Source organism: Lagenorhynchus albirostris, chromosome 8 (assembly GCF_949774975.1).
Source record: "Lagenorhynchus albirostris chromosome 8, mLagAlb1.1, whole genome shotgun sequence".
Classification (NCBI taxonomy): domain Eukaryota; kingdom Metazoa; phylum Chordata; class Mammalia; order Artiodactyla; family Delphinidae; genus Lagenorhynchus; species Lagenorhynchus albirostris.
The window spans coordinates 23462677-23479101 of NC_083102.1; the positions used below are offsets into that span (position 1 = coordinate 23462677).

Sequence of the window (16425 nt, forward strand, 5' to 3'; positions counted from 1 at the left end):
TGGTTTTGTTGTGGTTGTTCTTTTTTAGTTTTTGTTTTTTAAATAATGTGGTGCTTGGTTTTTCTCAAGGATGATTTGTAGACTGGTGCAGAATGTGCTCTGAGCTTTGGGGGAATCCTTTAGCCTGAATAACTGGCGGCCTGCTATGGCCAAGCCGGGGCAGAGCTGACCCCAGGGATGGACGGGGGCCAGCCAGGCGGCGCCCTGTCACACACAAGCAGCTCTTCCAAAGCCCCTCCAGGACAGGCGACAGCAAACAAAGACCGAGGGGCAAAGGAAATTTATTTGGACTTTTTGGAACAAAAAAATTGTTTTATGTTACAGAAAAACACAATCGTTTACATTTTGGAAGCTTCACACTCTGGGAATGAGCCCTAGTGCCAGGTTTTGTGAGCAAAAGGCTTAAAACACCCCAGCCTGACTGGGTGGCTGTAATTATCAGGACTTATTTTCCAGAGCAGGTCTGACTCTGTCCATCACATGAGTCTCACTCTAGAACTTTTGACTCTTTCAGTAGCAAACATCTTTACCGCTGAAGTCCTCTTCAACATGACCCTTCCCCTCCCATCTTTCCATTCTCTGCCTTCCTTTGTAACTGGCTAATTACCCTGTCACCTTGGTGTCTCAGCACCAAAGCTTCAATAAAACAGCCTCCTCCCTCCAGGCAATTCACTTCCCTCACCTCCTGCAAAATCGGCCTCGGAACTCCTCTCTTCCAGCAAGCACTCCAGTTCTCCCTGCCCAACCCTGTTCGTATCTCCAGAGACCATTACCTGGCTCAAGGGACACGCTGTGGGGGTCAGAGGACCTGGGTTCTAGTCCTGGTCCTGCCACCTGTCTGCTGTTATGGTCTTAAGTATCTTATTACTTTTAAATTCTCAGCTATCCTGCTTCAAAGGGATGTGGCATCACAGTAACAGATGCTGACATGCCCTGAAAAGTAAAAATGCTACCGAGTGCAAGCAGGATTAGCCTGTGGGTCCTGGGCACCTCCCTCCTCAGCTCAGCATTTCCCACCTGCTGAGGACCGCACTGTGTCTCAGCTGCTCGGTTGCCATGGTGAAACGACAGCCTCTGCACGCTCTTGAGTGGGATTTTACCATCTGGAATGGAAGGTCCCTGAGGGTAGGGCTGGATTTAATATTTATTTGGTGAGGTTCTCAGCCCACGGCACCAGTGGGGGCTGAGCACAAGCAGGTGCTCAGTCTGAAAACTGGTTGCTTAGATTCCAATTTCCTTGGACAGATCCACCTCCTGTAATGCGATGACTGCATCACAGTGACAGGATGGTGCGAAACCCAAGCCCCCTCGTTTGTTCTACTGGACATGACCTCTAGCGAGAAGGGCGCTGCTGGAGGCTGGTCCTGGGGTCCTGGGACTCCCTGACCCAGTGTTGACCCAGGTCTTGGGACCATCTGCTAAAGCCCACAGACCCCCTATAGATTTCACCCTCCCACTAGAATAAAAATCCTTCCCAAATGGATGGGAAACATGGCCTTGCTTTGGGTGAGCATGCAAAACCCAAGTAGGGACACTACCATGTTATAAACCCGGTGTGGGATCAACCCAGACCATTCGAAGGCCCACGCCAAGGACCCCTGCTCTGGGGATCCCTGTCTCCAATGTGGGGTCCTCACTCCCTGATAAGCAAGACCACTCTCTAGCAGTCAGAGAAGGCCAGAGCCCACCACTGCCCCAACAATCTCCAGCTTCAGCCCCCTCACCACTCTGACCATGGGCGGCTGGCGAAACACCACAACCCTCCTGAAGGAGTCATCGCCTCTTCATGAAAACCACGAAGATGAGAAAATGACCTCATCCCACCCAGAGAGCCCATCAGACAAATGTTATTCAGAAAATACATTCTGGATTCTTCCCCCTCCCACCAACACGTTCCCTACCTCCCGTTGCACACGGCTATATGTTACACTTGACAAAATTCATCTTCTTCTTTTAAAAAATAACCTGGCACGTCGAGATCCATTCAGGGCAATGCCATTGCAAACACTGTAATTTAAAGTTAGTCACAGTAGGACTTCCCTGGTGGTGCAGTGGTTAAGAATCCACCTGCCAATGCGGGGGACACGGGTTCAAGCCCTGGTCCGGGAAGATCCCACTTGCCGTGGAGCAACTAAGCCCGTGCGCCACATCTACTGAGCCTGTGCTCTAGAGCCCGTGCTCCGCAACAAGAGAAGCCACCGCAATGAGAAGCCTGCGCACGGCAACGAAGAGTAGCCCTCTCTCGCCACAACTAGAGAAAGCCTACCCGCAGCAGCGAAGACCCAACGCAGCCCAAAAAAAATAAAAAATAAAAAAAAGTCAATCACAGTAGAAACAAAGCCAGTCTCTAGAAAACTGACTTGAGGACCCTCAAGTCAGTCAAAATGGGTTTGCCTTGGTCAGGCCCATTGATGGGATTGGAAACAGCACCCCAGCAGCATCCTGAGCCCTGGCTGACCCCAAAGAGCCTGGAAAAGCTGGCGTTTGGCTTCAAATCCATCCAGAATAAAATGCATAATAAATAAGTAAATGCTTCCAACTTGTGTTGCGTGGGAGTATCCAGCTGTGTGTGCCTATAGCCTTCACGATGCTCCCCGGATTTTCAGAGGGAATCTTGCTTGATCGTGCAAAGGGTCTAAAATCACCCCGGGTCACGGTGAAGCATGCAGTGAGAGGGAGACGGAACAGGGAGGAAGGCTTCTGTGAAAATCCCAGACCTAGTCCACTGTTTGCTGGATGGGCCCTCCTTCCCGGTGGGCACGGAACCATGTATTTATATCTCTGGTTTCCTGCCTTGGAGTTTTCTGCCTTTGGAAGAAGAGCGGCTTAGAGGAGTGACAGAGAAATGACCCGCAGGCCTGCATAAAGGATGTCCACACAGGCTCTCTTCTCCTGCAGACACCTGGAAGCTCAGGTTTCTTCCCTCAGCTTTGGGAAGAGAGGTTTTCAAGGCTTCAGCACCCAGGGCTGAGGTCCAGCTGCCGCAGCATGTCCTGCAGAGACCCCTGCAGCCTGCTCAGGGCCACCACCTCCGTGGAGTAGAGGGAGGCTTCCAGGACGCCGCCCAGGCTCTCCAAGGTCTCCAGGGCTCTGGCCTGGGGCAAGGGGCAGCTCTTGGAGGAGGCCAGCAGGTGGAGAAGGTCCCGGAGGTTCTCCAGGTCATTAGATATTTGGATCACATTTCTGGAAGGCAGACTGGTGAGGATCTGTTGGTAGATCGCCAATGTCTGGTCCATCTTGGACAAACTCAGGACAGGGGTGAGCCCAGGGATGAAGTCCAAACCAGTGACCCTCTGTTTGGAGGAGACGGACTGCTATGCAGGAGGAAGGGGAGAGCAAGAGCTCAGGGGAGAGAAGTCAGCTCCGCAAAGCCCCTGGCCCTTCCCGCGAGCGTGGAGGTGTCTCCTTTCCCCCTTCCGCACCATCCTGCCTAGGCCCTTATTTCTTGTGCCCACGTGGCTGCCAAGCCTCCAAACTGGTCTCCCGGGCTTCTGTCTTCCTGCCCTTCCCATAACCACCCTGCCCTCCACTTCCAGACCAGCTTTAGCAGGCCGTTTCCTCTTCCAGATGCCTCTGCTATAGAACCAGCCATGACTCCCTATTTCTTACTTACTGACTTAAGTCTCTTCCCCAGGCATTGAGGTCCTCCATACATGCCCCTCCCCAACCCTTCCACCCACAGCGGATGCCTTCCTCCCAGACAGGTTCTCCACGAAGTCTCTCCCCCTTAGGGATCAAGGCCCCGTCTCACTCCTCCACTCCAATAACTCTGGTTACCAGGAGGGGCTCTCCCCCTCCTCCGCTGCCCGCAGCGCTCACTGCCTGCACCACACCTGTTGGGACACTCGGGGTCTATCATGTGCAGCTTGTTGAATGACTATTTTGAAAACAAGGAGACTTAAGCGTTTTCCCCTATGAAATGCTCAAGACGCTATCTAGTTCTGAGCTGTCCCTGCTTCCGGCCACCTAACGGCTCCCTGGCTGCCCAAGGCTACTGTTAGAAATCCAGAGAGGCCAGGAGATGTGGAAGTCTCTGGATTGCTCCATGCAGGTGGACAAGTTGGCTTTTAAGGCAGGGGGATAGCAAAAGCCACGTCTGAAAACATTTGAAGAGGGCATGCTCTGTTCTGGTTCTGCAGGAGGGGTGTGTGTGTGTGTGTGGGGGCGGTCACTAGCTTTATCTAATTTAATCTTGAAATGACCTTGTGAAGACTATTAAGGTAGTCCTATTATCTAGATGAGGAAACCAGGGTTTAAAGACATTGAGGGGCTTAACTAGCTTAAGATTTTACGGATAGAGAACAGAAGGGCGAGGATTCACACGTAGCCTTCCTAATTCTAAACACCGACCTCATCTGGGAAGTGGCTGAAGGTATAGGCTTGTGGACCCCAGAGAAAAGACCCAGGGGACATTGAGAGCTGTTTGCAAATACGTAGAGGGTGGTATGTGAAAGAGGGCTTGATAGGCAGGACCAGCAGTAATGAGGAGAAGCTTCACAGGGTCAGCGTTCAGCTACCAGCCAGGAAGAATGCCTAATGATTAGAACGTTCTAGAGATGTGTTGGAGGCCCAGAGAGGGTGCTGCTGGGGCCCTGGTCACCTGCCAAGGGGACACCGGACCCTTATGCTCTGGTCCTGGGCACTAGGATTCCAGTCTGGGAGGAAGGGGAGTGAGGAGGTGGGAGGCAAGGGGAGATCAGGAGAGCAGAGGCAGCTGTCCACGCAGTCGGGAGGCGTCCAGGCCGCCAGGCCCCTTGCGCGAGGCTGCATGGCCTCAGCCAAACTCTGAGGTCCGGTTTCCCCACGGGCCAGCCACGGTTCTACCTCGTCTCCCAGGCCCTCCCTACCGTGTGTGATATGTCATTGATCCTGGTGACAATCGTCTTGATGAGGGTTTTGGTGTCATCCTGGACTTTTCGGATGGGCACAGCTTCAATGTAGGACAGATAGGGCCAAAGCCACAGGAATCGGCACAGGGGTCCACAACGCATTTTTCTTCCCGGGATGTGCTTCTGGGGCCTGAAAACAGAAGGAACCACACGTGGCATGTCGCTGGGATCTCAGAGAACACCACAGGTCACGTTACCAACCACATTCTCAGATGCGGATAAAAACGAGATTTGCTTTCTGCTTGTGGTTATCATTTCCTCAAAGACAATTCATTATCTAGAAATACAGTAATGAAATGCATTCCCTTGGGGAAAGGCATGGCCGCATCTAGGAAACCACGGTGAGGTGTGCTGTAGACCGCAGAGCAGGAAGACAGGGCATGAGTAAACGGACGGGCTTTTAAGGTATGGCTTGGATCCAGCCATTTACTAGCTTCATGACTTCAGGCATATCCTATAACCGCTAAAAACTCCTGCCTGCGTCCCCTGCAATATACCTATCGCCAGGCTTTTATGAGGATCAAATTAGATAACGTGTGTGAAAGAGCTTTAAAGGTGTTGTGAGGTCTCTTACTACCCTATTATTAGAGATTGTGTTACTGTCCTCTCCATTAACTCTCTCATGCCATATTTCCATGATGGCATTTATCACTGGCTTTATTACTTCCTTTCTCTCCCACTGGGAGCCTGAATCCAACCGGCACTTATGGAAGGTCTGGTAATACGTCAGATGCAGTGCTGGGCACCAAGGATGCCGCAGTGGACAACGGATGTTCTCTACTCTCAAAGTGCTTACAGTTGAATAGGAGAGATAAATAGGTAAACACACCATCCCAATACAGGAAGAAAGAGCTCTGCAAGAAGGACAAGATTTTGTGGGAATACAAAGGGGGGCTCCCTGGAATAGGTGTCACCTGAGCTGGGTATTGAAGGCCAAGGAGGGAGCAGGAAGAGTATAAACTGGTTGCATAAGTGGCCAAGAAAACAGCCGGTGCAAAGGCATGAAGGCAGGAGAAAGTATATAACACGTTCACCCAGAATGTCTGAAACTTTCAAAGTCATGGAACCATGGATTCTAACATTAATAATATGCATGCAGATCCTTGATTAAGCAGCAAAGTTTTAATGAGATACATGAGGCAAAAGGTAATCAGGTTAAAGGTATGTGAGTCTGTGGCCAATGATCCGTGCTAAGTATGTGTGGATGAGCGTGAAATAATGATCAAGGGTAAGTAAATGTTAGCACGAAGGTCCTGGAGATGGCAAAAAAGTTCATCTCTGCTTTTTGTGTTCTGCCTCATCTGGGTCTTGATAAGAACAGGTAACACATTTTCTGTCCATAGATGGCAATTTAGTATGATTCATATTCTGGCAATATAATAGAAATAAGCAGTCTTGGGAATTCCCTGGTGGTCCAGTGGTTAGGACTCGGTGCTTTCACTATGGTGGCCCAGGTTCAATCCCTGGTTGGGGAACAAAGATCCTGCAGGCTGCACAGTGCAGCAAAAAAAAAAAAAAAAAAAAAAAAAAAATCTGTTTCTATATTATAATGCTTGATCAAAGGTATTTTTAAAAATTAATTAATTTGTTTTATGGCTGCGTTGGGTCTTCGTTGCTGTGCGCGGGCTTTCTTTTGTTGTGGAGCACGGGCTCTAGGTGTGCGGCCTTCAGTAGTTGTTGTGCACAGGCTTAGTTGCCCCGCGGCATGTGGAATCTTCCCGGAGCAGGGATCGAACCCATGTCCCCTGCATTGGCAGAGCAGATTCTCAACCACTGTGCCACCAGAGAAGTCCTGTTTTTTTTAATCTGAATTTTACCGAAGGAGAAAAATGAGACTCAAGAAGACGCGCTAACTTGTCCAAAGTCAAACAAGTAAGCGGCAAAGCCAGGATTCACAGCCAAAGCTGCTTCACCCAGAAAGGCTGGGCGCTTTCTACCCTACCCCACCAGTTTCTCCAAGCTTTAAGGGAAAGCCCAAATTACAAGGCACTCCAATGACCAACCAAGGGCAGCTCCTGAGACCATGGCATTCGGGAAAAAATACCCTGCTCTATTCTAGGATGAAGCTATGAGATTGTACCCCTGTATCAACTTCATGTATGAAAAATACTAAGTAATTCGGGAGGGGGCATGTCAAATGTTTTTGTGCTTGTTCTCTCTCCTAAAAAGTTAATACTGCTTCTATTAACTCCTTATTCCCTGAGTAAACATGCCCACCAAATGTTTGAGGAATGGAGTTAAATAGTGCTAACCCCTCAGTGTGATTCCATGAAACCCTAGCAAAGGTGGAAGCACAGTGGTTAGGCCCCAAAGCTTCATCAGTGGGCTCTGCCCTTATTAGCTGTGTGTATCTGGGCAAGATATTTAATTCCCTAAAGCATCGGTTCCCATCAGTAAAATGGAATGAATCATACCACCTGGCTCAAAGGTTAATTGAAATGAACCTGTAAAGCCCCTGCCCATTGTGTGTGTGTGTGTGTGTGTGTGTGTGTGTGTGTGTGTGTGTGTGTGTGTGTGTGTGTGTGTGTGTGTGTGTAAGGGTGAGGGTTGGGGGCAGGGGGAGTAAATATCAGCTTTTTTTGAATTGTGTAGTTACTCAGCAGCGCTTGGAATGCTCTGGCAGCACTACCTGTAGCCAACCCTGAATCTAGCATTAGGCCCATCGCCTCGCCTGGGCCATCTCAAGAGGGTGCCTGGTATTTCTGGGTCCTCCCCCTGCAGCACAAGATAGAGTGGTAAACTTTTCTAGGATTCATGTGTTAATGACACCCTCCTTCCCAAGAGAATTTATTACCAGATTAACTCTGGTCATAGTCACTCTCACATAATGGCCACCCTTTAATACCTGAGTGGAAAAACAGTTTTACTAGCCCCCTCTATCACCACGGATAACATGCTTCAGTGGGCGCTGAAAATAAATCATAGTTCCTTGAAACGCGGAATTGAGGAACTGCTGCTGAGTAAGTCTGCCTAAGAGGAGAGGCCAGGGTTAGGGGAGCTCCCTGGGGGGGGCTGCAGAGAGAACTCATAACAGGCCCATCTGAGATCAAAGTGATGGGGAGACCCTGGCCAACAGGCACACACAACATGAAACACACATGCTCACACACACACATATCAACACATTAACCCTTTAGTGAAGGCTCGTGATTGTCTCCAGTACCTATTGCCTCTTCGCAATTAGTAGCACATCCAGGTTTAGATAGAGGTGTGGCCATTCAGAATAAATACGATATTTCCCAGCCGGTGTGGCGATGCGACTAAATTCTGGCCAACTGAGTATAAGCAGAATGCGATGTGGCAGCTCTTGTGCTGTGTGCTTCTGCTCCTCCCTTTTCCATCCTTTCCTCCATCCTGATGCCTGAACTGTGGTTGTGGCAGCTAGCATTCTGGTGCTTCTTGGGTCATGAGGACGAGGGCCTTACCGTATGAACACTGGGGTAGGGAGCTGGAGGGGGCCAGGTCCCTGAGGACTTGCTGCAGGCGAGATGACATGCATGAGCCACCTACCTCTGAACTTGTACTGAGTGTGTGAGAGACATAACCTCTGTCTTGGTTAAGACACTGTTGTTTGGGGTCTCTGCTAAGTGCAGCCAAACTTAATGCTAATTAATTTATACACCCAGACACGGGCAGACGTCAAGTTTTTCTTGGTTCACCTGAATGTCAGTACCTGGGTGGGGCCTGGCGGTGGCCCGAGATTTTGGGTTTGGGGGGAAGGTAAGAGCAGGGTCTGGGGATTGGGTAGGGGAGGGATTATCCAAGACAGCAACTACAGCTTCACGGAGCACGGCACCTGACACATACTAGTTACTCAATATCTGTTTGATGGTTGACAGCTAACATGTATTGATCACCCACTGGGGGCCAGGGACAGAGATAAAGAGACATGCAATCGCAGAAAAGTGGGATCAGGAGTGGGGACAGTCGGGGCTGAAGACTGGTGGTTCTCCCAGGAAGCTCAGGTAGTACACCACAGTATTCGGCGTTGTTAACTACTTACATATATTATTTGTTAAAAATAAAAGTAAAGAGCAAAACTGTGCTCTTAAACAACTGGTTTAAGAATTTACCTAATTAACTACAATGCAAGGAATTGTAAAGAGATAAAATGCCTTGGATAACTCAGGGGAGGAAGTCGTGTGTAAACTTATGAGCTCTAAAGCCGAGCTATGTTTCAGTTGGAGCATAGGACCTTGGGAAAATTTGCTAACCTCTTGCAGACTCAGTTTTCTTAGCTGTAAAATGGGGATGAAACAAGTCATAATTCCCATCTGTGGCTGAAATGAGATAATGTATGTAGAATGCTTGCTCTGTGCCTGGCACGTGGCCAATCCCAATACATGTTAGCTGTTGTCAGCATTACTTCCAGCTAGGGAATCAAGGAAACATCTTGGAGGAGGTGGCATTTAATAAGGGCCCTGAGAATGGGGGGAATGGGTTTGTGAAGGTGGAGGAGAGGGGCACCCCCAGCAGAGGGCTCAGAACATGGTGGCTCTCAGTTGGCACAGGAGGTGTGATGGGGGGCAGGGAGGGGTGGGCTGTACCACCTTGGCTGTGCAGGGAGGCCAAGCTATTTCTGTGGAATTGAGGAGCTCTGATCACTCCCAGGCTAATGCTTTCAGCACAGGTGACAAAAAGGACGGAGATGAAAACTGGGAAAGGCCACCCACCCACTTCTCCACAGAGCAGCTTGCCTCCGCCTTCCCCAGGAAGCTGGCCGCCTCCAGACGTGAGCTCCCTCCCCTCCCCTCTTGTCCTGGGGGATGCAGCAGACGAAGTGGGGGCCTCTATGTCAAGGTGGGGGGGCGCTTCTCTAGACTCAGGCTAGAAGGTTGGCTGGCCCCAGGGCAGGCCTGCCCACAGCCTTTGGATTCCAGCAGTCAGAGGGGAGGTGGGGAGAGCTCTGGGTCACAGAGGCCTTTGCTGGTGGAGGCTGCCAGCTTTGAGCTATCCAAACTCCTCTGTCTTCTCCCGGTAGAAAGTATCAGAGGTTAGGAAGGGCACAACCTTCTCTCTTCCTTCTTTTCTCCAGCCATCAGGTTTTTATACCTCTCTCTCCAGTAGCCTTTGGTATACTACTGTGAATTAAATTCAGGTGATGTGGTATTTACTGTTAATTTTACGGAAAAAACTTTGGACAGTCAACACCCTCTCTCTCCCTGTAGAAATCCTTCCTGTGAGCTCCCTCGCATTCTTCCCTCTCAGCCTTCCTTCCTTCCTTTCTCCCTAACTCCAAGTTGGAAGGGACTTGAGGATGGGGAAAGGACAAAGGATGAACAGACAGAGAAGGCTGGGTCCTGATCCTTCGAGTTACTCAGAATCCAGTGGAACAGATAGAAGCTTAAACGACTCATTTTAACACAACGTGGTGAAGGTTACAAGAGAAGGAACGTGGAACTGGGGGATCGTGGGGAAAGGGGGTGACTCTGGGGAGGTGAGGAGAGCTTTGCACTGAGACCTGAAGGACAGGAGTTCCCCAGGGGGAAGAGAGCAAGCAGGGCCTTCCAGGCCAAGGGGACAGTGTGGAGCTTGGGGAAACCATGGTGGGTTTGGGAGAATTCAATATGGTAGAAGGGTAGAGTATGTGAGGCTGGAGAGCTAGAATGTCCCGGGCTTGATTCTATGTGTAGCCGGGACCTTTCGGGGAATCTGCCCTGCTCAGGACACACACACACACACACACACACACACACACAGAGACACGAATCCTGGAGGCCATGTTTGCATGAGCAGTAGTGGGCAAGAGAACCAGAATACTCTACTCTTCCCTTTCCGTGTCCCTTCCTCCTCCAGCTCCTGATTGGGTCAATTAGCGTATCTCCTGGTAATTTAAAGTAGTGCTCCGAGGAGTCCAGTTTGCCTCTGATGAGGACTCAGAAGATCAAGGGTAGCCATGGTTGGCATCACATGCATGGAATAGCTAAGAGAGACCAGGGTCCATCCAGCTGCTGAGAGGTGGATTACGGTCAATGCCTGGACTCTTTCTTGACCTTCTTCCTGGTTCCTGACCTTGTTGGTTCTAGGCTCTCCCTGTCCTTAGCCTCCAGTGTGAGATACTCTTCCACACATACTACTCACTTGAGTAGCTTTCAACTTTCTGAATATATTTTTTCATCCAGGAGACATATAGATACACACATGTAAGAGAAACAAGTGTCAGGAAATAAAATTCACCTTTACTATGGGGGATGCACTCTTGAGAGTCTCCGTTCTGTTTTTTAAATGTTGGCTGCAATATACAGTTGAAAACACTGAGCTAACATGAGTGGTTTTCTCTTATTTGCAACCGGAAGGCTGGTTGAGAAATCACGTTAACATACTTAACTGGTAGCCAGAATGTGGGTGCGAGGGGTTATATTCTTCCTGTTCATCAGAAACTACCCTTAGATTTGATCTCATCAGGGATAACAAATAGGTTTCAATTCCCGTGTCAACTCTGATCAATGTTTAGCGGTTCCTTGGAGTGCTGAGTGGAGATGAATCTGAAGCTCCATCCAGTCTCAGAGGGAGAAGGTGCCGTGATCAATTAGTGATGTCTGCCGGGTGCAGGAGTGGTGGATATGCCACTTGTTCAGCATCTCCCAAGGGCCTGGCACAGAGCAGGTGCTCATTAAATTTTTGTTGAATGAATGAATGAAATATTTCCCATCCCTGATCTTCATTGTCTAACAAGGTTAACCTACCTCTACAATGGTTTACCTGCTCCCATTTTAAAGTCACGATCTAGAATTCACTTTTGCCCAGCAGGAATTCCTAAGAAACTTTCTTAATGAAGACGGAAAATGTTTCAGCATCCTGGTCTCCTTTTCATGGGGACTTTGGTCGGCTTCCTGCATCCCATAGATGTCCTCTAGCACCACATAGGTCCCTATTCCCTTCAGCTTCCTGCGTCCTGCTCCATCTTAACTATTGTCTCAGATGCTCCCTGCCTTGGTCCCATTCATCAGCTTGGCTCTTCCTGCTGTGCTCTGAGCCTCCTGCCCTTCTCAGAGGTCTCTGCTCTGCCCGGCTAGTCTTCCCTGTGGTTTCCCCCCTCTTCCCTGGCACCCCCAGCCTGGAGCACCCCAGAGTACAAACTCAATACGTGCACAGATGGGGATGAACTCTTCCAGGGGATGGATGAGATATCGGCATTGACACCGATCGCTCCAGAGAGCTGACAAATTGAACAGGAAAGACTGTAAAATGCACTCTGCTGAGAAGCAAGGCACGTTTGTCGTCACACATGGAGTAGTGCAAAGGCCTCTGTGGGCCCAGTCATCAGGTGGGTTGTTTTTAAGCAGAAACCGCCTCTCTTTCTACTTCTCTGAGACAGCTGTGTGGACAAAGAAGAATTTCAAGGCTCTCGCTGGCAGGCTACAAGGGAGCTGTCGCCACTGGACTCCTACTGCTGGTGGGAACAGGGCCTACTGACTGACGGATTGCAGGAGAATTTGGCTCGGTTTTCCTTTAAATTACATGCATGTGGTTGAAGGATGCACATACCACAAGGACACCACCTCCCTGGAGCCCTTCTCTCTCTCTGACCCCCACTGACCCCCACGTTCCCCTAGGTGGCATCGAGGCTAGAGCGGGGACAATGACCCAGGTTCTGTGAAGAGAGCTCTCCCAAGCGGCCACCTCCGTACCCTGCATGAACCACTCAGACACAAGAGGCATCCGCCTGGGGCTGACAGGCGGAATTCATTGCAATCTCCCTGGCTCTGTCCTTGGCGATTGGAGCCATTTCCTGGAATGGAGGGGGGAGGAAAATATTTCCCCCAAATACCAAGAAGAGTTATTTTGGGCATAAGATGTGCAAAATAAGACAAGGACACTCCTTTGGCCAACATGGAAACGTTCCCCTCAGCCCAATGTCCTCAACTGCTTGAAAAGGAAAGAACCAAATCACACCCACTGTTTTTCTCTTGCCTTTTCCCCCTGCCTACATGAGAGAACGGATCAGCAAGGCCTTCCCGCTCAGGAGGGCGTTAGTGTGGGAGTGACTATGATTCTGTTCACCGTCCTGGTGGGAAAGAGACTGGATACCCTCTGTCCCACCAGTGTCAGCTGACCACTGCCCGCCTCAGAGCTCTACAGAGCAAACACCAGAGAGCGGACAGAGGTCAGTGCGGGGAGTCATCCAGCTCGTGCTCCTGGGGTGGTGTCTTCAAGTCCCTGCCCTCTGCCCCGCCTCCCCTGCAGACTACCTTCTCATCCCCTCCAAAGCTGCTAGTCTCAAATGACCACCAGGGGACTTCCCTGGCGGTCCACTGGTTAAGACTCCATGCTTCCACTGCAGGGGGCTCGGGTTCCATCCCTGATTGGGGAACTAAGATCCCACATGCTGCACAATGCAGCCCCCAGAAAACACAAACAAACGAACCACAAAACCCTCAAATGACAACCAGGCCACCATGTCACTCGATTGAACTGTGTTTAAGAATTCACTTTTCCCAAGTGCCACACCTTTAAGCTAGAGAAACTGGAGTGTACAGGCAAACCCATCCACAATGAAATCTGAAGCAGCCAGGAGGGAAGGCGGGCTATAAGCGAGGCTGGCAGGTCTCACCTGCCAATAGTGTGTCTTTATCAGTTTTGGCTAGAGAGATGGTAACCGTGAGAAAAGTGTAACAGGCCTTTCCCATGACCTGCTGTTCTGTTGCCCCAGAGAAACCCTATTTTATCCATAATGTAGAAGGCAATTCGCACAGCTTTGAGGCCAGATATGGTGAGATCCAGCATAATTTCTTTGGGAGATTTGGGTTCTTCCTGACAGTTTTTCTGCCCACCTCTACTACCTCGTCCCTTCCTAGGTCCTGGGGTTCATACAGCCCCTCGCATTCAAAAGGCAGAAACCCTGCTGGAAAATGATGCCTGAAATCTCACCTGCAGAGCAAGGCTTCTCCTCGGAAACTCAAAACCCTCCTAACTCGCACTCCTCAGAAACTCAACGCACGTCCCCTGCACATGGCGGCGGGGTACCCTGACCTTTGCGGGTGTGCTCAAGGCCATTTGCAAAGCATCTCAGCGACAGGGCTCTGTCTCTCAGGCGGCTCTGGCAGTCTCCTGGGGCCCTGGCTGGCTCCGTGAGCTCAGATTCCCGCCCCGAGGGCATAGGTGCAGCCCAGCCCCAAATCCAACGCTCCCGGCTCCCAGCCGCCTCCCCTCCGGTCAGAACTCTCGTGCAAAGTTACCACAATCCAGAACCAAGCCGTCCGCTCTGCCCTTCGCCCGCCTCAGTTTCCCCAGGATGGGGTGACCTGTCAAGAAAGACCAGCGGAGAAGGAGAAAGGAGAGCGCCGGCTCTTACCTCGCAGCTGCTGGCGCCGCGATTCCTCGATTCCTCTGAGGCTCCATGCCTGCCCGCCCCTCTTATAGACGCCCGAGCGCAACTTGCGCAACTGCCCGGCAGGCTCCGCCGCACCCCGAGCGCCAGCTCCCGCCCTGTCGGGCGCAGGGTCTCGAGGGAGGGACTCCGCTGCGCCAGGAGCCCCGCGTGCACCCTCGGGTACCGCCTGAAAAGTTGGGGGCGGCTGGCAGGAGTGAGAAATCCTCGAGGTGGCGCCAGCGTCGGCCTTGAGGGCCTAGGGGCGCGGGCGCCAGGGACAGGGCGGCGGTGACGGGTTCTTCTGAGCCGGCTGTGGGCTCGGATGGCGCCCTTGCTGGTCGGTGGTGCGCGGACGGCGCGGCCCAGCAGCCAGCTCCGCTGGGCGGCGGCACCCGAGGGCCCTGGGCGCCTGGGAAGTCTCGGGTTAGCGAGAGCGACCCGCCGTGCGCCAGGCCTGGGAAAACACACCTGCAGTGATGATGGTGTGGAGGGAATAAGGAAAGCCAGGCTCACACGGTCTGGAGGCAGCACTCATGCTGCATTGGAGACTTCCTAACGGGAGCATGCTCCCCGAAGTCTCCTGTGCTCCGCCGGGACTGCAAAGGTCTCCTTTGTTCACCGCCATACCCCCGGTTGATAGCCTAGTGCATTGCACAAAGTATTTAATTTCTAAGATATATTTTTAAATGAAAATCGCAAACTTAGGTCTAACAAATATTATTTTTCGATATTTGCTTCATTAATCTTTTTGGCTAAAATATTTTAAAGCAAATTACAAACATCATGGCGTTTCACCCTTAAATACTTCAGTATATATCTCTGAAAAATAAGGAAGCATTTCTACTTTTAATCACAAGATCATTATCACACAAGAGTAATTCTTTCACATCATGAGCTAGTCTGCGTTTCAATTTCCCCCAATACCTAAAAAATGTCTTTTATGATTGCTTTGTTTGAGCCTGGTTGTTTTGCTCTTAATATTTTTGGAAGGAAGGAAGGAAGGGAGGGAGGGAGGGAGGGAGGGAGGAAGGAAATTGAGCTATATATCTGTGGAAGTCACAGATTGTTAGCATTGACCATGAATTCTAATTATACTGCTACCAAATTGTGGGAAACCAACTAAATGTCCAACATAGGAAATTGGTAAGATTATTGAAAAGCCACATGAGAGTAATATGCACACATTAAAAATTCTGTTGTAAAACTAATATTTAATGATGTAGGAAAAAATAATTATATTTTGTGAGATGGAAAGAATCAGATTATACAATGGTTTGTGTTTTCTGATCACACACATGCCAACACACGCACTTGCACACCAAAATATATGTTGTCACTACTGGGAACGGGATCAGGAATTTCTAACCTCTTCTTTGTGCTTTTCTGCTTTTAAAAAAGCGTCTACAATGGAATTACATTTTGAAGAAAATCTTTCACATCCCACGGAAATGGTGTTTTATATTGTTTTTCATATATAGACTGTAGCACCCACTACAATCAAGTTTTTCTTGTCCCCAACATCTTTGTAACTTGGTTCTAAGTAGAGACGTAGCTTATAGGCAGGGCCTTAGCAGCCTCAGGTTAGTTGTCCCAGCATCACCTTTTCTTAGGGTCACAGTTCAGATTGGGACCAGAGTTATTGCTTGAACATCAGGCAGCACTTGAGACCACAGTGAGAGGCTATGGACTGCTTGTCTGCCTAGCTATCTATCCCCTACTTATATTTTGCATTTGGTTGATTAATAATTATTTTATTTTAAAATAAAATACTGTAAAATAAAATATTATTTTTTTAAAAAAATTCAAAAGGGACAAAGAGACATGAAAACTCAGTCTCCCCCAAGTCTTCCTTTTCTCCCTAGAAGTAACTGTCATTCCCAGTTTATGGCGTGTCCTTCGTACATCTATTACCTTAAAAAAAACATGCAAATAATGTCATATTATTCACACTAATGTTCTTGCCCTTTGCCTTTACATTTTTTTATTTTGGAAAATTTCAAATCTCCACAATACATTTGCAAGGAAAAATGGCATTACAAATCTCCGTGTACCATCAACCAACTTCAACCATTATTAATCTCACTTCCTTCACTTAATATATCTAAAACACGATTTCTTACCAACACACAGGTGTTCCAAATCCTTTAAAAGTCAGCATATGTTTCATTTTACAGGTGTACCATAATCAATTTAACTGTATTGTTACATACATAATGTAATTAA

The 16425-nt window shown here is 49.5% G+C and overlaps 1 protein-coding gene across 1 annotated transcript; it reads right to left on the reverse strand.

Moving 5' to 3' along the window:
• Positions 1–274: 274 nt before the first annotated feature.
• On the reverse strand, positions 275–14203 carry LEP (leptin). Its single transcript, XM_060155975.1, has 3 exons — positions 14185–14203; positions 4848–5019; positions 275–3314 (listed from the first exon to the last, which is right to left on the reverse strand). Exons 2-3 carry the CDS (start codon positions 4989–4991, stop codon positions 2955–2957), a joined length of 504 nt encoding a protein of 167 aa, XP_060011958.1. The 5' UTR covers positions 4992–5019; positions 14185–14203; the 3' UTR covers positions 275–2954.
• Positions 14204–16425: the final 2222 nt, after the last annotated feature.